This window comes from Motacilla alba, chromosome 9 (assembly GCF_015832195.1).
Source record: "Motacilla alba alba isolate MOTALB_02 chromosome 9, Motacilla_alba_V1.0_pri, whole genome shotgun sequence".
NCBI lineage: Eukaryota > Metazoa > Chordata > Aves > Passeriformes > Motacillidae > Motacilla > Motacilla alba.
In genome coordinates, this window is record NC_052024.1 from 3,668,460 (window position 1) to 3,689,796 (window position 21,337).

At 47.4% G+C, this 21,337-nt stretch overlaps 1 protein-coding gene across 4 annotated transcripts; it reads left to right on the plus strand.

Annotated features, from left to right (window-relative positions):
* Positions 1-765: 765 nt before the first annotated feature.
* SAP130 (Sin3A associated protein 130) lies at positions 766-20,603 on the plus strand. Of its 4 annotated transcripts, XR_005257980.1 has the most exons (22): positions 766-906; positions 1,389-1,505; positions 2,278-2,513; positions 3,020-3,178; positions 4,249-4,360; positions 5,791-5,915; positions 6,703-6,827; positions 7,424-7,574; positions 7,771-7,861; positions 8,137-8,241; positions 9,316-9,457; positions 9,665-9,786; positions 12,034-12,336; positions 13,309-13,486; positions 14,722-14,826; positions 15,585-15,946; positions 17,283-17,531; positions 17,818-17,943; positions 18,660-18,763; positions 18,995-19,127; positions 19,433-19,546; positions 19,749-19,773. XR_005257980.1 is itself a non-coding variant. In XM_038145857.1 (21 exons), exons 2-21 carry the CDS (start codon positions 1,394-1,396, stop codon positions 19,905-19,907), a joined length of 3,180 nt encoding a protein of 1,059 aa, XP_038001785.1. In that variant the 5' UTR covers positions 766-906; positions 1,389-1,393; the 3' UTR covers positions 19,908-20,603. The 4 variants fall into 4 exon arrangements, 3 of the variants coding, with proteins under 3 accessions (XP_038001785.1, XP_038001787.1, XP_038001786.1); XM_038145857.1 differs by lacking the exon at positions 18,995-19,127 and having other exon boundaries at positions 19,749-20,603; XM_038145859.1 differs by lacking the exon at positions 18,995-19,127 and having other exon boundaries at positions 17,286-17,531; positions 19,749-20,603.
* Positions 20,604-21,337: the final 734 nt, after the last annotated feature.

The following is a 21,337-nucleotide window of genomic DNA, read 5'->3' on the forward strand; positions in this document are numbered from 1 at the left end:
GCACCGTGGTCTCTCAGGGCTATGATGTGCGTCGTCTCCGAGGTTTGTGTGTGGGGGTTTATTATCATTATTGTTTATTTTTTACCCTCTAGGGCAGGGTGGAGTGCCTCACCCGTATCCCCTTGACCCTTTCCAAGATGAGGGTTGGGGACTTCGGGGAATCCTCGGAGTGCTTTGGGGACCCCCCCGAATTTTAGAGGGTTTGGGGTGCTAAGCCCCAGGGATCCCCAGAGCCCCCCCCATGTCCTTGTGTCCCTTCCCAGGACTGGGGGGAGCACTTCGTGCGGCCCCCCTAGGGAGTTATAGGGCACCGCCCGAATTATGGAGATTTGGGATGTTTTTGGGGCGCTGACTCCCTCCGTGCCCTCGTCAGGCACCCCCAAGGCCTTCCCGCCGTGTCTTGTCACTTCCCACACTGGGTGTTGGGGACTTTGAGGGGGGGGGTGTGACGGGGGACGTGGTTTGGCCGGGTGTGGAGAGCAACAACGGGGTGCGGAGCTCGGGGTGGCGGCTGGAACGCCTCCGTGGGGACAGTGGCGGGTCCGTGGGGCGGCGCTGGCCCGGCGCAGGCAGGCGCGGCCCGGCGGTGACCGCGGCCTGTCCCGCCCACCCCGCGTCTCCTCGGAGACCTCGCGGCGCGCGGCCAATGGCGCGCTCGGGCACAGCGCCGCCCCTCCCGCGCCTCGCGAGATCCGTGCCCGCCACAGCCCCACCGCGGACTACATCTCCCGGCGGCCCCGCGGGGCGGGCTCGGCAGCCAATGAAACGCGGCGGCCCAGGGTAGGCGTGGCTGGCCGGGGCCAATCGGGTGCGGGCAGCTGCAGCGGCGGAAGCGGCCCTCGGCAGCGGCGGCGACGCGGGGCGACCGGCCTCAGGGACCGGCGCACGGCACCGCCCCGGGCACAGGTACTGCCGCGCCCGGCGCACGGCATCGCCCAGATCTGCGGGCCGGGGCTGGCTCCGAGGAAGGGCTGCGGGTAGGGGGAGGCGACCGCCGCTTCACAGCGCGACGGCGGCAGGGGGGGAGCGAGCCTCCAGCCGGCGGAAGCGCCGCGGAGGGGGTATCACGAAGGGACGGCAGCAGGGCGAGCGGCGCGGAGCGGCCCGGCCCGAGGCGGCGGGGCCGTCGCGCTGCCGGGCACATCCGGGCCCTGCGGCCCATCGCGGCGGCGCGGCGGGGCGGGGCGCGCAGGGCGGGCGCTGATTGGCCGGCGCCGCCCCGCCGCCATTGGCCGGGCGCCGCGCGAACCCGCCCGCGCGGGCGCGCCGGGGTGGGTGGGGCCGCGGGGCCGCGCCCGGGGAGCGGGAGGGACCGAGGGAGGCCGGGGGCGGCGGGGCCGGGCCGGGCCGGGCGAGTCGCGACATAACGGCCGCGCTGCGACCCGCAGGTGACATGAGCTCGCAGCAGTTCCCCCGTTCGGGCGCGCCTCCCGCCCCCCTGGGACCAGCGCCGCCGCCCATCCCCACCAGCGGCTCGGCCGGGATTATCGCCCCCGCCGCCACAGGTAAGCGCCGTCCCGGGCCCGCGTCTGTCAGCTCCAGGGGCGGGGAGCGATCCCGGCACCCCGCCCCGCCCCATCACGCTCTGCCGCCTCGGGCGGGAGGAGCGAGGCGGCCCCGCGGGCTGGAAGCTGCCGCGTCCGGAGCGCACCGGGGCCGGCAGGGCGGCTGCCGGCTCGGGACAGCGCCGCAGAACCGGGGTGCGCCTTGGCTGCCCGCTGCCTGCGCGCGGTGCCGCAGCTCGGTCCGCTGTGTTCGTAGCAGAAGTGACGAGCGGACATGGGAGCATCTCATGGAGCTGGAAATGGAGTGGGGGCTGTGATCACAGCTCCTGCTGTCCCTGCCACGGTGACAGGTTTTCAGAAGTGACTGGAGGAGCAGCTTCATTTTCAGGACATTTTATGCCTTTTTTCTGCTCGATATTCAGATGCATGTTGCATTAAATGTGCAGGTTTTTTTTCTGTTTGATCTGTTACTTAACGTTACACCAGTTACTTAGATAATTAAATATTTTTCACTTGAAAGAAAAGTTAGTCAGTCTGTGTTTAAAGAAGGTATTTAGTTGGATTTCTCAGAGTTGACCCCAGGTTCCCCAGCATTGCCCAACCCATCAGTTCTGAGGGGGACAGAAGCAGTGCCAGAATTCCCAGTTTCTCCATCATTGAAATATGTCTAATTGTAAGACTGACTGATATTTTTGACATCTCATCTCTGACCTTGTGGGTGACCAAAGGGAGCTTTGTAACAGTTCTGACCTTTTTCTCTGCTTTTCCCTAGTGAGTGACGAGTCCAGTCGTGAGCCAGAAGTTGCTCCCAGGGAGCACATGGGCCCCAGTGGCTCCATCCAGCCCCGGGAGGAGAAGCAGGAGCCCGTGGTGGTCCGGCCCTACCCGCAGGTCCAGATGCTGACACAGCACCACCCTGTCCAGTCTGGTGCCCCAGTGACAGTGACAGCACCGCCAGCCCATTTGACTCCAGCTGTGCCACTTTCTTTTTCAGATGGGCTTATGAAGGTAATGAGAGGATTCATCAATACAATCTGGAGAAAAAGTGAATGACACCAAAACCTTCCCTGCTTTTGATTCTCAAGCTTTTCTTGCATGCTTCTGCTGGCTGTGCAGTGCCTTGTGGGTTTGGCTGATCCAGATGATACACTGAGGACTTGCTAGCATTTCAGCATTATTTTGTTTATCTTTGAGGAGAGCAGTGATTTCAATCAAATTTCCATTTTCTCTTCAGGATATAAAGTTACCTGGTAATATCCAGTGTCTGTAGGGCAATACCATAGCCCTGACAGATTCCACTGATGACTCATTGTAGAACCTGCATATTTCCAGGACAAAATATGCCCTTTCTTTGTTTGCAATAACCAAATGTTCAGTATCTTTCCTCTCCAAATATTTAGCCATGCTTGCACAAACTCTCTCCTCAGGCTTTGACCCCACAGAATGACTGCTGCTTCAACAGTGGGCTCTCCAATTTGAAGTTGCCAATGTTTCTGTCTTTCCATTTCTTGTAGCCTCCCTTGAAGCCCACCATGCCCAGCCGGCCCATTGCTCCTGCTCCTCCCTCCACTCTCTCAGCTCCCACCAAAGTCCCTGGGCAAGTGACCGTGACCATGGAAAGCAGCATACCACAGGCTCCAACAATCCCTGTGGCAACCATCAGTGGGCAACAGGTCTGGTTTTTTGGTGGCTCTTCTGTTCCATCTCACTGCACGCTCAGATCAATGCAAGTACAGCTGAGGGGGGCTTTTGCAGCAGGAGGGAATGTAAAGAGAGCAGGTTCCCCTACTCAGTGCTGCTGGTTGTTGAATCAGTGCCTGGACCATTAAACCTCAGGCTTGGTTATCACCACCTCTTTAGAAAGCTGCTGATTTGTTGGGATCATCCAGCTGAGATAGCACAGCCAGGCTGTGATGGCAGAGCCATACCCAAAAGCTGGGTCTTTTCTTAAAAGCTCCTGCTGTGTCAGTGTCACTTGGAGAATTTCTACTGTAGAGAAAGTGCTGAGATTCATTATTGCACTGTTCTTCAGCTTCCCTGGGAGGAGTTCAGAAGAGACCAGTGAGCAGTTCATGGGTTTGCACGGTGTTCTTACTGAACTGGGAGTGACAAAACTTGAGGGAGTCTGTGTAGATAATGATTTGAAAACTTTTCTTCTCCTCTAACTGGACTGCAGAGCCAGCCCTGTTGGTTTGAAAATAGTTTGTCAGAAGAGTCATTACTAAACCTCTCAGGGTTTTGATGTAAAGTGCCTTTAGGTGGACTTGAGTTAGTCTGGCTAAGAATGTGCAGCAATTTCAGTGGATTTATCTTATATTAATATCCCCAGGAGCTCTAGAATTATAAAAAAATAGAATTAGTTCCAGCATTTGCCAGGTTTCCACCATTCTCTGCTTTATTGGAGAGGTGGTATAAAACTATGCCTTAATGTCACCAATGCTAGAAGGGACAACTTTGTGGTTGTTTGTGGGTGGCTGCTGGGTGACTGTCACCCAAGTACCAACTTTCAAAACACAGCAGTGAAACAGAGAAGCGTTTGCATCTTCCAGTGGCAGCAGGCTCTGTAACTTTATCCTATACAAACACCTGCCTCCTTCTCCACTCAGCTTTTAATGCATGCAGCCTTGGTACACCAGGTATTTCTCCAAGATCTCTTTTCTGTCTCTGAGGCTGAGATATGGTGATTCTGTGACCACTGATTTTTGTCAACACAGCTGACTTGTTCTGTTCTTTATTTCTGCAGGGGCATCCCAGTAACTTGCATCATATCATGGCCACCAACGTGCAGATGTCCATCATCAGGAGCAGTGCTCCTGGGCCTCCACTGCACATTGGAGCTTCTCATCTGCCCCGAGGTAAAGATCCAGCTGTGCTGTCCCTGCCTTCTGCTCACAGGCTCTCAGCTGCTGCATTTAGCCCACACCTCTGAAACTCCTCACTGCTAATGCAGCAGGACCATGTGACAGTGTTTAAAATGCTGGCAGATACCAGCACATCTCTTATTCTGATTCTTTGCTGTTGAAACAATCAACACTTTCAAGAAAAAACATCCGGTGGTAGAGACACACCTGCCCTGTAAAATGTCATGTACATTCTGGGCAGCAGGTATTGCTCACCTATGGCAGGGGCACGTGGGCAGTTGTGAGCCACGTTCTTGTATCCCCCTGTCACAGGACCACTCAAGCATTGTTATGCCTGTTAACACATCATATTGTATGCATTTGCATTTACCCGAGAGTTAAATGCTGGTGATAACTACAGGCTCTTGTTCCCAGCATTTTGGATGCTACAGCTTGTAAAACAGGAGATCAGCCCCTTAATGCAACTCTGTGCTCAGTACAACCTGGCAGATTTCTGACTGCAGCTTTGCTTTCAAAGTCCTGTGAGTTAGGTTTGCAGTTCAGCTTTGAATTGATCTGAATTCCAAGTACCATTTGTCAGTTTTATTTCCTTTTATGCTCAATGTTATTTGCTGACTCAGTCAAGAAAAATAAATTGATGTGAGGAAAAACATAATCTTCTTTAGCTAGAGCAGGTGGAAGGACTGTGGAGGTTTATCTGTAGCTACAGTAGTGTTGTTCACCTGATTCTGAGGGGACAGCTGCCACAGACTTGGACTCTCAGTACACATTTTCTTTTTTCCCCTGCTCTTTTTCTCTGGGCTTGAATATTAACTTTTGAGGTAATTTCAGTGTACAGGAGGTATGCAATCCAGTCCATCATCTGATTGCAAGGCCATTGCTACTGCGTTTTATTATGATCAGGAGTCACCAGACAGGAGACAAATTAATCAATTGCAGGTTTAAATGCTGTGGAGTTTTGGCCTTGTATTTTTAGGGGGAGATGTAGCTGTTTGTTTTGTTTTGTGGGGTGTTTCCTTGTTCTTATGGTTTCCTTCTTTTGCAAGTGTATTTTTCTTCTGAACTTCATCAGCTGCAGTGAGATCATTGCTGGTATCAGATGTCTTATTTACACATTGGCCCAGTAATCAAACTGAATTATTTCTACTGACTTCCATAGCTTGGCCTAAGAAAACATGGCATTTGCAATACAAGGCTATTATAGGGGAGTAAGAAATACCTTCAAAGCAAATTAATTTAAAATAATACCTCCACACATGCTTTTGTAAATCTTATGTATGTTTGTTGAAAGCCTTATTTTTACACCAACATCACATGAACTGCCCTGAATATGAAATGCATTAGAATTGAAATGCCAGCTGATGTCAGGGCCTGTCTGTGATTGTGATGGAGCTGTATTTTAACGTGCTTGGTTTCTTCCCCAGGTGCAGCAGCTGCTGCAGTGATGTCCAGTTCTAAAGTAACCACAGTCCTGAGACCAGCCTCCCAGTTGCCAAACGCAGCTGCAGCCCAGCCAGCAGTCCAGCACATCATCCACCAGCCAATCCAGGCAGGTAGCAGGCAGGCAGCTCTGCACATCACTGACCCCCTGCTCCAAATGCTTCCTGGCACTCAGCTGTAATGTATAAACTCTTCGTGTGCACTGGGCTGCAGCTACTGTCAGCTCTCTTCCAGGTCTATTTTCTGTGTTTCCTTCATAGACTTGGTGGGTTTTAATCTGCCTCCAAAGTGCTTAGAAACTGGGAAGACAATTTCATTCAGACACGCTCAAGTTTTAAAGTCTGAAAGGTCCAGTACAATGTGCTGGTGTTGATTTATTGTTCAATATTGTATGAATTGATGCAGAACTTTTGAAATCTCTCTATAATATGCTCCTGTATATCTTGGCTTTTGTACCTGTATAAGGAGAAGATGGTAGATCTTGCCTCCCTACAGCAGTGCTAGTGTTCAGCCGTAGGACAGAGGGTTAAACATCTTCCCACTGTGCTTTCAGTTAGGATCCCAATCACTTCTAACTTTGTGTGTACTGGAATTTCTTTTCATTCTGAAGGGAACTCACCTTTGAGGTTTTTCCTAAAGACTTTCAAGGGAGCCAGTCCTGTTAACTTTCTTGCCTACTGGTTCCTGTGCTGTATGTGTGTTGAAAACCAGGACAGTTCTGCTTAGGAGCCTGCAGATCAATTCAGGAAGAGTGGAAATGTCTTAGAATGCCAAAACTTAGTGAGGAGGTGTAGGAAAGCCAGTTTTAATCAAGGAATTCCTAGCTGTTCTCTAAACAGCAGAATTTCCTTTCTGAATGTTCTCTCTTTGACACTTTTTTTTTTGTTTTTTAATAGTCTCGTCCTCCTGTGACAACTTCAAGCACTATTCCTCCTGCAGTGGTGGCAACTGTCTCAGCCACAAGAGCTCAGTCCCCTGTTATAACCACAACAGCAGCACATGCCACAGAGTCAACCCTCAGGTAAAACCTACAGAAACTCTGTATTTGACAGAAATTGCAGCAAGGGGAAATGTTAATCAGCCTGAGCTGATAATCCTCTACTTGTGGGATGATATAAAACCAAAATAGTGACGCTTGCACAGTGCAAATCCTTGCAGTTCTGTGAATAAAAATGGGTATAAGCATAAACTTATACCTGTTTATAAGGGTAAAAGGGCTTTATAAGGGCTCTGTGAGCCCTTATATGAGGGCTATCCTTCTCTTTCCTATGAGAAGGAAAGACCTTAAGTAGTCTTTTTTAGTCCTGCTCCCTGGACAGCGGAGTTTCTGTTGCAGGAACTTGTGGGTATTTGGCCTATATTTTTTACAAAGACACAGTGAAAAGTGACACATGAATGCTGAGATGAAGTTCAACTGATAAGAGTTATGATAACTCCTGGCTGGGTGCATAGGGCACATGGGGACAGAACAGAGTAGCTCAAATTCCTTCATGTTGCTTTGCCACGCGATTGACAGCACTGGGGAGGACGCCGAGGCCTGATGTGTGTGCCTGTGTTGTATCTCCCATGCTCAGTCTCCAGAAGGTTGTGTTGATGGTTGCTTTTCTTGCTCTGCAGCCGCCCCACGCTGTCCATCCAGCAGCACCCCCCTTCTGCAGCCATCAGCATCCAGCGGCCGGCGCAGCCGCGGGACACGGCCACGCGCATCACGCTGCCCTCGCACCCTGCCATAGGCACCCAGAAACCACAGCTCCACACCATGGCCCAGGTGAGCTGCAGGCAGCAAAAAACCCTCCTGCTGCTTCTCAAGACTTGTTTATAGCTTGCAGGCTAAGATTACATTTTGGAGAAAAGCTAGTATGAATTAGAAATTAACGTTCTGTACGGTCAGTGCAAGGTGATTTCATACTAACTATAGCTGTTAAATGTAGTAGTCTTCTAACTTTAATTTTTTTTTTTCATAGAAAACCATTTTCAGTACTGGTACTCCAGTGGCAGCAGCAACTGTGGCACCTATTTTGGCAACAAATACCATTGCTTCAGCAACCACAGCTGGTGAGTATTCATAATGCTGTTGTGGGAGCATCATGAGGGCTGGGGTCTGTTGCTTTTTGTTGGCTTTCTTTGAATTTAGAACCCAATCATTTTTGAGCAAATCTTTTTTCATGATAAAGACTGCATTTGGAGGTGCATGGCTTCAGGAATGCAGTTACTGAGTTCTTCAGGGAGGTTGACTGGTTTGGGGGTTTTGCCCTCTTTAGGATATGGATACACTGGCGTGGCAGGGCTCCATAGAAAGATCTCTTATTAAGTTTGTTTTTTTCCTTCAGGTTCTGTATCTCACACCCAAGCGCCTACAAGCACCATTGTTACCATGACAATGCCCTCACATTCTTCCCATGCTACAGCTGTCACGACCTCAAACATCCCAGTTGGTGAGTGATTTCAGTTCTCAGAAAAGTGTGTAACTCATGCTTCAGTTTTTCTTTGCGTGCTGGAAGTGTTTGTGCATGTTAGCAAATTAAGGAGGGAAAGAAAATCAGTTCAGGCTGGGAGAAACCAATTAACAGGTCCAGTATTCTAATTTTTTTAATATCAGGAAGAAATAGATGTTCTAGGAGGAGCAGGTAATAAAATGGCTCATTTACTTTCTCTGCTGAATTTTTAGACAAACTTGGGCCTTTTGGCATTTCAAAACCTGCGTTGGATACTCTAAAAGTTTTAACTGCTTGGTGATAGACTGTAGCTTTCATAGTTGATTTTGTAAGTTACTTCATGTGCTTCTTGAGGTGTTAGGTGTAGCCTAGCTGGATTTGTTTAGTGTGTTCACTTGAATGTAAAACACTTGTTTTGTTTAGTTCATTTGAATGTAAAACACAAAGGCCTAAAGGTGGGAATGTTATTTGCCTGGATGCCTGTGGAATGTGCCTGAGATGTTTCCTACAGAACTGCATAAATTTCCTTTTGTTCATCTGTTATCCTGCTGACCTTCTTTTTCTTTTGAAATCTTTTAATCTCTTCCCCAGCCCTAAATTTCCAAGGAGTGAAATTGTATCTCATACATCAGTGTTTCTTGTAAAGCTCTCGCAGGTGTTTTCTTCCTTTTCATGGCCTCTGTCCACAGACACTTGTCTGCCTTGGTCTCTTTTCCCTTGATCTCTGCTTTCAAAACTCAGATAACTTGTTCTTGACATCAGAATGGTTTGGTCTGTCCTAAAGAAATTAACTTAATCTGAGCACTGAAGTGACTTTGTTAGCAAGTATCATTTATATATGTATTTAGACTATCCATCCATTCTGATATAAATTGATGAGAAATGCTTTGTTCTCCTTTTTCTTTTGGCCTATTGTGGGTAGGAAATAATTTGTGGATAGGATGGGTTGTTTTGGGTTGAGAGGGAAGGGAGTAGTGTTGGTGGTTTTGTTTGACAAGGTTATTGATCTGGCTTGGCAGTGTTTACTAGCCTTTCCTTTGACTGTCAATTGATGACATGTTTGTCTTCATGCAGCTAAAGTGGTTCCCCAGCAAATCACCCACACTTCTCCCCGGATCCAGTCTGATTACACAGCAGAGAGGAGTAACCTCATACCTCTGTCCAGCCACCGGGCATCTCCAAACCCAGTAGCCATGGAAACCCGAAATGACAACAGGTGGGCAGAACTAAAGCCTCTGCCAGTGAGAGTGTGTGAGTAGGGTGTGGGTGCCCTGCTGCTTTTCTGCCTTCTGCTCTGGTGGAAATAACTTTGTAAAAACTATGGGAGGGGATGGGGTTTGGTAGTTCAGGGAGTGCTGAAGGGCAGGGGTTGAAGGTTACCTGTTGAACTCTGTGTAACACGTGCTCTCTTTGATGCCTGTAGGCAGTCGGTGCCTGTCCAGTTCCAGTATTTCCTACCTACCTACCCCCCCTCTGCCTACCCTCTGACTGCCCACACCTACACCCCCATCACCAGCTCCGTGTCCACCATCCGCCAGTACCCAGGTAAGCCCAGCTTCGGGCAAGCGGCCTTGGGGCTTTGAGCTTGCAGCTTTTGGATGTGCTCTAGTGATGGAAGGAACTAAAAGGATTTGTGCTAGACTCTGACAATCAGTCACAAAAAGCCTCTGATGATTTGTTGTTTTTTCAAGAGTTTCATATTTGATATCCCAGGGGCTTTGTGTCTATAAATAAAGGTTTTGAGTCTACAAATCAAAACAGTTTGGCTCCTCCAGACCAAGCCAACTCTTTGATACATCTTCATTCCCTGGTGTTCTGATAAGCTCTTTTAATATCTTTTCACGTGAATGTACAGTTTGAGAGAGAAACCTGAACCAAAAAGAGAAAAACTGATTTGCATTGCACACTTGCATTAGTGTTCTGTTGAGAAGAACGGAGAAATTAATGTATTTGAACAGTCGCAGTAATTTGCAGTCAAAAAAATGATGCACAACCCAAACTTATGCCATTCTGTAACAAAATTTGGAACACTTTTACCTTACCAGGTTGTATAGGACTGCTCTCTATAATGGGTAATTTCCACTATCCAGACTGCAAGAACATGCATGATGTAGATTTTCATGGAATATCTGTGTCTGCTGGCAGCATGATACCTGTGAGCAGTACAGAGGAAATTTAGAAGGACTGGGAAGTGGCAAAGCCCATTTGTTGAACAGGAAAGTGTAGAATCATTGGGTTCTTTAGGTTGAGAAAGACTTTTAAGATCATCAAATCTAACCATTAATCCAGCACTCCTAAAGCCACCACTAAACCATTTTCCCTCATGTTTTTTAAATACTGCCAGGGATGGGGACTCCACCACTTCCCTGAGCAGCCTGTGCCAGGGCTTTACAACCCTGTAAGAATTTTTTCCTAACATCCAATCTAAACCTTCCCTGACAGAACATAATTGCACACAGTCAGGGGTTCCAGTTCTGGAGGGATATTGAGGTGCTGGTAGGCTCATGGTAATATTTATAAATGCAGATGTGTGTTCTTCATGGGGAGCTTATTGACACAGTCATTTTACTTGTTAAATTGACTTGAAGAATCCATGGAAGGTATTAATCATGACAGCTGGTGGTGGCAACTTGAAGCAGAGCATTCATGGTATGAGGAGGAAGGTACACCTATGCTGAGCACAGCTGGGTGAGGGTAGAGAGGATTTCAGAGGAGACTTTTTAAAAGATCACTGAGATAAGGAGAGTTAATGCAGAATTTTGGAGGAAGAATGTTGGCTTTGGTTTTCCAAATGCTGGTTGTGCTTTGCTTAGTATCCTAAAAGGATTTTGTCGGATAGAAATTTTTGCAACAACAATGTTTTGACCAAGAGAATAAACGTGCCACACTTTATACAGAGCCATTTTCAGGGACCTGGTTTCAGTTTTTGATGCCTGTTTTTAGAGTGTCTTGTCAGCACAAGAACTTGATGGAAATCCTGTGACAATGATAAAACCAGCTTGTTCTGCATTGTTAGCAAGCAAGGCCATTGTTGGCAAGTTCACACTTGCGTTCTGTGTGTGGCTGCAGAAATCCTGGTGCAGCTCTGCAGGGCCTGGAAATCTGGGATCCAGGGTCTGCAAGTGGTCCAAAAGTATTATTTAAGTGCTGCATGGGAGAACTGTAATACACTGTAGAGTGGATCTGATAAGGTGGAATCATTAGTTTAGAGCTGTGAATTTATTAAATGATTGAGCTACTTAGAGCAGGTGTATTGTTGGGAGCATTGTTCTGCCACTAAAAGATAACTGTGTTCATTTGAGCTGTGGGATCCAGCCTAAAACTGCTGCCCTGTTAATCTGGCCTGTTCTGAGGCCAGATAAGGTTGTGTTCAACTTCAGAGTTGAGTCAACATCAGAGTACAAGAAATTACTTAGGTTTCTGATTACTTTAATCTGTTTTTTAAGCAGGGAAAAATGCCAAGTGTTGGTACATACAAGCACCGTAAAATACGATAGTGAGCAAAAATAGAGCACAGCATTCTGAGACTGTAATTTGAGTCTACCTAAAAGCAGAGTTAAGCTGCTCTTTTCTCTCTTGCTGCAATTACAAATAGAAAATGGAATTAAAATCAACAGTAATTAATTCTTCTGGCAGACAATCTTCCCTACTCTCATATTTACTACTGCAACAAGCAGACTGGCAAATTAGTTTTTCAAAGCAAAAAAAAGTCTTTGAAAAGTTAGTATTTGAGCAAGTGGTGGGAGGGGGAACTGAGGTGACCTGCTGGTGAGGTGTCTGTGCTGCTCCCAGTTTCAGCCCAGGCGCCCAACTCGGCCATCACGGCTCAGACCGGCGTGGGAGTGGCCTCCACCGTGCACCTGAACCCCATGCAGCTGATGACAGTGGATGCATCTCACGCCCGGCATATCCAGGGCATCCAGCCTGCCCCCATCAGTGCCCAGGGCATCCAGCCTGCCCCCATCAGTGCCCAGGGCATCCAGCCAGCGCCCATCGGGACCCAAGGACTGCACCCTGCTGCACCCATGGGCGCGCAGGGGCTGCAGCCGGCACCCATCGGGGCCCAGCAGCCACCGGGCGACACCAAGACCTCAGGTAAGAGCAACCAGCCAAGTCCTCGCTTCAGAGCAAGACAGAGCAGCTGAGCTGCTGTCCTGCACATTTGGCTCTGACTGATGATGTTGTTACAGTCTCTGTGGTCCCGAGGTGGACACTGAATACATCCATGCACATGCTCTCCCAGCAAATGCTTGCTGGCTGTTTCTGTAGTTATTTTTAAAGCGTGCTAGGTGGAGCCTGTGGCTAGCCTTGGATGGGTTACTTCAGTGGAAAAGACTGGTAGTGCCTCAGCTTAAACAATTGCCTTCAGTAAGGCCTTTTAGCAGAAGTAATTTACAAGTGAGTGATGTTCTCTGGCTGTGCATCAGATCCCAGGAGCAATTAGGGTACAGCCAGGTACCTTCTGCTGTTGGTAACCTGATCCTGAGCTGTGACAGAAACCATCTTGCATTATAAGTGATTGGTCTGATGGAGCCCCGAGAACTTTCAGGAGGAATGGGAGATCCAAGAGAATAAGCTGTTGCATAGCTGGCAGGCACTGCACAGTGACTTCCTGGCTGTCCACATGCTCTGCATCCCTCAGTTGGCCAGACAGGCTCTGGCAGAAGGTCAGAATGCACACACAGCTGATGTCACTTACATACAGCTGACATGTGTTGCCACATGGGTTCTACCAGAAGTGTTGCTCTGTTGTTACCCAGTTGTGTTGGTGATCTCCCCTGTGATTTCTGCCTTTTCCTTGTCTTCTGGAAAAGACTATTTCCCTAGAAGTGGTTGTTAGGCAGGAAGTATTCTCCTCCTTCAGTGAAGGTTCAGTGATCAGATTGCTTGTGGCAAAGGCACTGCTTACAAAGGAGTCTGAAAGCACTGCAGTTAGAGACTGAGGGACTCAGAGAATGTACAACGTATGCTCTGCAGACACCTGCTTTGTCATCACATTCCCTTAAGTAACTGCTGCTTTCCGCTCTCTGTTTTTGTCTCTGCTGTGTCCACGTCCATCCTTCCCAGCAGTAGTCTTGGCAGATGGAGCCACCATTGTAGCCAATCCTATTAGCAACACATTCAACACTGCATCTGCAGCAACTACAGTTGTGCAAACCCACAACCAGAGTGCCAGTGCCAGTGCTCCAGCCCAGGGCTCCTCCCCACGCCCGAGCATCCTTCGCAAGAAGCCAGCCACGGACGGGTGAGTGGAACTGAAGGTGACACTTGGGTGGCACTTCGTGCAATCCAGCCCAGCCAAATGGAATAATTTCAGTGGAGATAAGGAATTCTCCAGCAGATTATTCAGTCAGCAGTGGTTATAAGTAACCTGCTGATCAGTGAAACAGTTCTTTTCCTCCCCCAGGACAGGATAGAGTTTTCTGTAGCGTCAGTAATAAAACGAGAAGGACAGTTTGTCTCCTAGGTCTTGAAAGTGACCTTTTGAGAGAAAGTGGATTTGAGGCTTTCTTGCTTGGTGTGATAAGAAGAAAGAGTTCATAGTCTACTAAAATTAGAATTGGGTGCTTTTTCTTCAGAGCTTTTCTTGGAAGAATATGTGGATGAGTGGAAAGGATAGGATTAGTACCCTGCTGTGAAATCTGATTAGGAAAAAGGGAGGGAGTAACTTAAACTCTTAAAATATTTTATGTTGCCTGTCTATTTTTAAAAGCCTTAATAAAGAGGCAGGAGACAGCTTTAGAATTAACAATGCATTTCCTCCCAGCTAGCAACTGAAAACATGTGGCACTAATGTGGCCTGTGAGATTAAAATTGCATACTTTTTATGTGGGTGGAATCCTTTTTTAAGGCAGAGAAGCTGTAGGCTGTAAAACTGAAAGAGAAGTTAAAGAGTCAAGTAGATCACTAAAGACTGTTTCAATTTGTTGATTATTTTGGATAGCAGTTTGACTTTCAGTCCCGCAGGAGACTGAATAGTCTCTAAAAGACCTTAATCAGCCTTATCATCCTAACATCCTCACTCGGGCTTTGAGGTTCTGGAGTCAGGCTCTGGGAGTCAGGTCCAGCTAAAGGGAGCAGATGCCCATGTGAGCACTGTTTAGCTCCAGATGATTTGCTCAGTCTTGAAGCAGCAGTGGCATGGCCAGACCCCTTTGTCCACTGCTGGAGCCTGGCAGTTGCAGCAAAGTGTTCTCACTGACAGGATGAATGTAAAGCTGGCACTCTTGGAGAAGCCCTGAATTGGGTGAGACTAGGCCACAGCAACTTATCTTTTATTTTAAAAGAAAATAAAATAGCTAATTTGAAAAGTAAAATGAGACTCTTTGTGCAGTGAGTTGGTTACACTGAAGACAGAGGGCAGTGCTACAGCCCTAACTCCTGTCCTGGTTTGTGTAAGAGAGCTGATTCCTTTGCTCTCAGGGGTGTTTGTCTTTGCACCAGGGAGCTGGGAATCCTAGATCTGTCTGTCTCTTTCAGGCTGGCAGTCAGGAAAAGCTTAATTCCCCCTCAGCCACCTGAAGTGGCCAGCACACGTGTGGAGAGCACGATGCGAAGCACCTCTGGATCACCAAGGCCTGCTGGGTAAGACTTTAGGGAGCAGCCACCTGCAGTGTAATAGTTCCATTGTATTTGGGTTGTGTTCTTTGGCTATTGGAGCATTTTTCTTTCTTTTGGGAAATATTCTATTTTGAATTTGTGACAAACTCGAACAGCCTTGACAAGTTCTGCTGTTTGTGAAGCTGAGGAAATTACCTTTAAAAGCTGTGGTGATGAGCTTTCACAGAAACAAAAACCCTCTGCTAGTGTAGGGGGAGATACGCCTCAAAACTTCATTCTATTGTAATTGAAAATTACTGCTGAGGAAAGGTAAATGCAACTTCTGCCCTGCTTCACTTGAGTTCAGTGGCTTTACAATTTGTTGTTTTATAACTGTAAGCCACAGTGAAAGCTCCTGCAGAGGATGAGGCCAGTACAGTTTTGGGTAAAAATTCCTCTTGGCTGCATTGTAAAACTGTTTTAATCCTTTTACAAGTATTTTGAAGTTACCTGGAATTAGTCATGAGATTTGTTTGTCACAGTGAATGGAAAAAAGCAGTATCTGTAATCAATGCAGATAAAAAGATTAGATTAATCTGTAATCAATACAGATTAGAAAGGGAGAGGAGGAGGAAATACAACTGAGATTAAACCTTCTCCTGTTGTTAAACACTTTACTGCACCAGGTGGTGCAGGAAAAACTGAATAGTCTGACTGCAGTTTGCCTCATTCCTTTTGTGCTGGGTGCTCACCACCTGAGATACAGTTCACTTCACTTCTCTTTGCTTTTATTTGTGCTACAGTGGCAAGCCAAAGCCTGAAATCCACGTGTCCATGGCCACCCCAGTGCCTGTGTCTATGGAGGCAGTGTGTAACCAAGGTGGTGAGCAGCCCACCATCACGGTGCCCCCGAGCTCCCAGCAGCCCCCCTCTGCCATCCCCACCATCATCGCGGCCGCCAGCCCCACCTCCCAGCCTGCAGCAGCCCTGTCCACCATCCCAGGAGCTGTGGTGGCTGCTCCTCCCACCTCCACCACCATCGTGGCAGCTCCTGCTCCTCCATCCACCATGAGCGGGGCCCTGTCAGCCGTGCTGGGCCCTGTGGTACCAGAGATCAAAATCAAGGAGGAAATGGAGCCTATGGACATCATGCGGCCGGTATCTGGTAAGTGGCTGGGAATCATCAAGTTGCTTTTTTTGATTTTGAGACAGTGGAGGAATTAGGAGGGTTTTTCAACAGTTCCATCTTGAAAATGAAAGGACATCTCTTCCATGGTAGCACAGAGCTCCAGAATTCCCATATGCTTTATAAGGCTCTTTTATGCCTTTTTCCTAATTTCCCATGAAATCACTTATTGTGCCTGCTTAGTTCATGTTCAAATGCTCCAACTCCAAAGAGTCTGTGTGAATTCCCTGCCTAAAATGCTCATGCTCAGTGGTGGTACTGACATATTATGGAGCAGCTCAGCTGAATTCAGTTTGTTTACAAATGCTGCTGTTCAGGTCCAGTGGTCTTTCTTGTATGTGAGGAATTCATGGCCAGAGTAGGACTTCCTAGGGCCCTCATGTGATTCATGCATATTTTTCTCCAGAACTTTTCAAAATGTTCATTATATTGCCTTACTTATCCAGCTTGGCCATAGTTGCTATCAAATGGCATGGTCAGTAAATTCAGATCCTTACAGATCTTACTGGGCACTGTATAGTGGCAAATTAATAGGAATGCATCCCACATTCATGGGTTTCAGAGTTCAGGATTAGCTGTTGGTTTTATCACTCTCCTTGAAGCTGTGTGTTGTCCTGTGAGAAAGCAGCTCCTTGCTGCAGATGTGTCTGGAGCATGAGCAGATAGCATTAAGCTCTTTGGGGCTCTTCTGTCTCTTCCTGGCATTTGTGGCCAAATTGTCAAGAGATCCCATCCCAGAAATTTTGTGCTGCAGCCTTAGTCATGGCTGATTGTCCTTCCAAGTTCAGGGAGTGTTCCCTCAGACTCCCTGCCGTGCTGCTGCCAGCTGCACAGGTGTGTTGGTTGGTGCAGTGACCTGCTGAGCAGTGCTGAGGGCTTGGCAGTACGAGCAGACTCCTGCAAGCAGAGTGCTGCAGTCCTGCCTTGATTCCATCTGACTCTCCTATCACGAGAGAGTCGGGATTTGCTTACTATGACAGGGACCTGTGCCTGTGTACATACAGAGGGGTTTTTACAGGAACACAGACACATGTTAGTGTGACTCCTTTTTGTAACAGTCAACTAACATAACCTTCAAATATGAAGCAGCTGAGGGACAATTGGCTCTGCTCTCATTCTTTATGTGTATGAGACACTAAAGACTTTAGCTTATAGGTTTGTCCTAATAATTACTGCTGGCTTAATATCTGGCCTGTTGGTACACATCACACCCCTCACACTGTGCTGAAACAGGACCTCCTGTTGGAGGTAGTGTTCAAACAGTGCCTTATCTTCCCACTGCTGATGGCTGGTTCTTCTCTTTCCTTCCTCTCAGCAGTCCCTCCTTTGACTACAAGTACTGTGTCTCCATCTTTGGCACTGCTGGCCAACAATCTTTCCATGCCTCCGAGCGATTTGCCACCTGGTGCCTCCCCGAGGAAGAAACCCCGTAAGCAGCAGCATGTCATCTCCACAGAGGAAGGGGACATGATGGAAACAAACAGCACCGATGATGAGAAATCCACTGCCAAAAGTTTGCTGGTGAAGGCAGAGAAGAGAAAGTCTCCTCCAAAGGAGTATATAGGTAATGACATCTCTGATGTCTTTGTTATTATTCAGTATTTTCTCTTCTGTTTGTTTCTCACAGAAGGAGCTCTGTCACATTCCCACCTCCTAAATACGAGTGATAGAGAATCCAAATATCTGCTCCACACCACTTTTGTATAGGGCTGGGAAAACGTCAGGGAAAATGAATCTTCTCAACACACATTTTGTATGAGGCGGCACTTACTGACCTGCTGCTGGAGTTTTTGTGGATGCCAGCCTGCTTTCACTCCTGGATGATGATGCAGTTCTGGTTCCTTTTGTAGATGAGGAAGGTGTGAGATACGTCCCGGTGCGTCCCAGGCCGCCGATCACGCTGCTGCGGCACTACCGCAACCCCTGGAAAGCTGCTTACCACCACTTCCAGAGGTACAGCGACGTCCGCGTCAAAGGTCAGTCTGGGCAAGGAGCAGGAGGGAAGGGAAGGAGGCTGCACTGAATCAGCTGTGCTTCTGTAAACGAAAACACGGTCTGGTTATTGATGGATCAGCCTTTGTGCAGTGATAGAAACGTGCTCGCAAAAGGTGTCCTGATAAAAGTGACGTGCTGTGGTGACAGGCTGCAGCTGAGTGTTCTCACTGGCCGCCTAACACTTGCCAGTTTAATCAAAGACATTCTGTATTTAGTGTAACTAGTCTTGTCAAGTAACAAATGGACTTTTAAAGAAGACTTTTTTACCTAATTCAGGGAAATCAGAGATTAGATACCATCTTCCAGACTTGTCAGCTAGTATTTTAGAATTTTTAAGCAGAGTGGGTTTTCACAACTGTGCAAATACATCTAGGAGAGAGTAGAAGTAGTACAAGATGTGGTACCACTTACTTGTTTGTGCCAGGTGTTTGAAACATTTAGCGCTACAGTCTTTAAATGAGAAAAAAATGGGTTGTGATATAATCTTTCTGAAAGTACAGATAACCTGCTAGTCAGTGAGAGCAGCAGTCAGGTACATGGCTGACGGGAAGTCACTTTCCTGTCTGAATCAAAATGCTGCTTGTTGTCATTTATTAGGTTGTAGGGGGAGCAGAACTTGGGTCATTGTTGTTTGAGAGGAGAGGCCTGGCCAACTCCTGAAATTTGAGCTCTGTGTTCTTGTGTTTCCTGGTGACAGAAGAGAAGAAGGCCATGCTGCAAGAGATTGCCAATCAGAAGGGTGTGTCCTGTCGTGCACAAGGGTGGAAGGTCCATCTCTGTGCAGCGCAGCTGCTGCAGCTGGTAGGTGCATGGGGCTTGGAGCTTCCTGCAGTATGGGGGAACACGAAGCTGTGTAAGGCAGGAAGACATTCTTACAAACTCAGTACATTGGGATGCCCTAAAGGAGCTGGCGTGTAGTGCCCAAAGGGAGTGGGACATGCTTTCCCCTTTCTCAGGAATGTGGCATAAGTGGCTTGGAAACTTGGAGTGTTGGTTTTGATCCAGACATAAGAGCTGATGTATTTTGTACAGATGATCAAAACTGGCAACTCCCTCCTGCTGATGCACAGGTCTGAAGAAGCGTCTGTTTGGGATGGTGCGGCTGATCTGAGGAGGCAGCACTGATCCACATTCCTGGATGCTTCTGTTTCAGGTTGGGGGTGAGGTAGGTGCTCTGCATTTTAGCACCAAACTCCCCAAAACCTCTGCATTCCTGGAATAGTATTGTGAGCAGTAGGGGAAGCAGTTGTGGTAGGATCCATGTTTCTTCAGAAGAGGAGCAATCCCGTAAATAGGATGTTAAAAGGAATGATAGTGCCACATTTTGTCAGAGGCTCCATCTTCTGAATCACTGACACGAGCAGCTGAGAGGGGAATGGATTTTCACTGTTTCTGTGTAGCTTTGTTAACATGGGCAAGTGTTTGCCAGCTTGGCAGTGACCCTTCTCATGAAGGGCTGATGTCTTTTAGACAAACCTGGAGCACGATGTGTATGAGAGACTGACTGCCCTGCAGGAGGGACTCATTCCTAAGAAAAAGGCAGCAACTGATGATGACCTGCATCGAATCAATGAACTGATACAGGTAGGTCCTGTGGCCTCCCAACCCAAAACCATACCCTTGGTTACATGGCATCCATTGCTGTCAGTAAAAGCTAAAGCTGACCTAAAAAACCCCATGTGGGTTCAGTGCCTGTGTCACCGGTTACGAGGGGCACGGGCAGGGAAATGGGAAGGCGTTGCTTAGAGCAGGCATCCTGTGGTTAATAACAAGTGTTTCCTTTCAGGGGAACATGCAGAGGTGTAAACTCGTGATGGATCAAATCAATGAGGCTCGAGACTCCATGCTAAAGGTCTTGGATCACAAGGATCGTGTTTTGAAGCTTCTAAACAAGAATGGAACTGTCAAGAAAGTGTCCAAATTGAAGAGAAAGGAGAAGGTTTGAACGCAGACTAATGACTTTGGAAATGGAGAACGTGTACAGAACGGAGCTGAACCTTTTTGTAGTTTGGGTTTATTTTTAAGCAGAGCATCGGAATAAAAAAGGATGAGTTTAGGGATCAGATGGACACGTGAAGCCTGGTGACCTGAAGGGATTGTCCTTCATCTTGTCATAATGAACAAAGATTTCTCTCAGGCTCATCCCTTTTTAAAGTCTTTCCAGTCCCACTGTTTAACTCCTTGTGCCAGGTATGGAGACGCCTGTAAGGCAGGAGGTTGTGCAGGGGACTCCAGGAGGCTGGCACACAGCTATGGACCCAGCCAGCAGCCCAGCTTCCAGCAGTGGAAATGGCACCTCTTTCAGTTACCCCATTCAGTTCTCATTCTGACCTTCCAGTGTCTAAAGCAGCCTTCTTACAGCAGTGCCACTGCACTAGGGGATCTGCCACAAAGAATCTCCAGCAGCTCAGAAGCCCTAGCTGTCAAGATTAAATAAAATTTAAAAAAATTACAAAAAAAAAGGCAGGGGGGAGGGGGGAAATAATTTCCAAGTGATATTGTAATGTCTGTGTCTGTGTTGGTGCTCTGGGATACTTGTGTTGAGGTACCTCTTGCAAGAGGTGCTGTAGCTGGTGTAATGTTAATTGTACGTACCACATACATCCTGACAACATGAATAAAGGAATTGGAGGGTTTTGTATGGGAGCAGTTTGCGTACCTTTGTACCAGTGAAACTCTTCAAGCTGTAAACTTGAAAACGAAGCTTTGGAAGAAGCCTGAGAGGAGAAGAGAGAGCATGTTGGGAACCAGCCAGCGCCCTGTGCTGTGGAGGGTGAGTAATGCAGTTCCCAGTTGAGGTCCTAAAGATGAAATATGGATTATCCCCCATGCACTTGTGCATTTAACCTTAATATTTTAGAGAAATTGCTAAATCAGTTCATTTTTAGTCTCCTCAGCAGGAAATTCAGTGTCATGAACTAACTTAAGAATATATTCTTTTGCTCCTCCAGTTATAGTGCTTTTATCTTGCCTTTATTCAGAACTGAGTTCTTTCAGAACTTAGATTAAAAATACAGTGTTTAATTTTTATTTCCTGATTTTTATAATTAGAGAAGCAAGTAGAATGTCCATATTCACACTGCTTTTGTGTTTTTAACACATGCAAACCAAGTTTATTTCAGCTTTGGATGGTAGTCTTTAATGTTAGCTTGATTTTGCTCCTTCGAATGAAACCATTTCCATTGTAAGATACAATTCTAATATAATGATATTGTAACTTCGATATTAAGAAAGTTACAGTAGTTGTGTGTGTATTTTAAAGCAGAAATTAAAAGCAGAGGCAAGACCACAAAAGGTGGGAATTAAACTGCTGCTATCACCTCCCATTCCTTGTGCTGCAGGAACAGAAGAACACGCACAACTGGTGAAGTATTT

Excerpts from the sequence above, each read along its gene's own strand:
- SAP130 (XM_038145857.1), top strand. The coding sequence starts at position 1,394 with ATGAGCTCGCAGCAGTTCCCCCGTTCGGGCGCGCCTCCCGCCCCCCTG. Across the intron at positions 2,514-3,019 it reads TTTCAGATGGGCTTATGAAG|CCTCCCTTGAAGCCCACCAT; the intron begins GTAATGAGAGGA and ends CATTTCTTGTAG. Across the intron at positions 8,242-9,315 it reads GACCTCAAACATCCCAGTTG|CTAAAGTGGTTCCCCAGCAA; the intron begins GTGAGTGATTTC and ends GTCTTCATGCAG.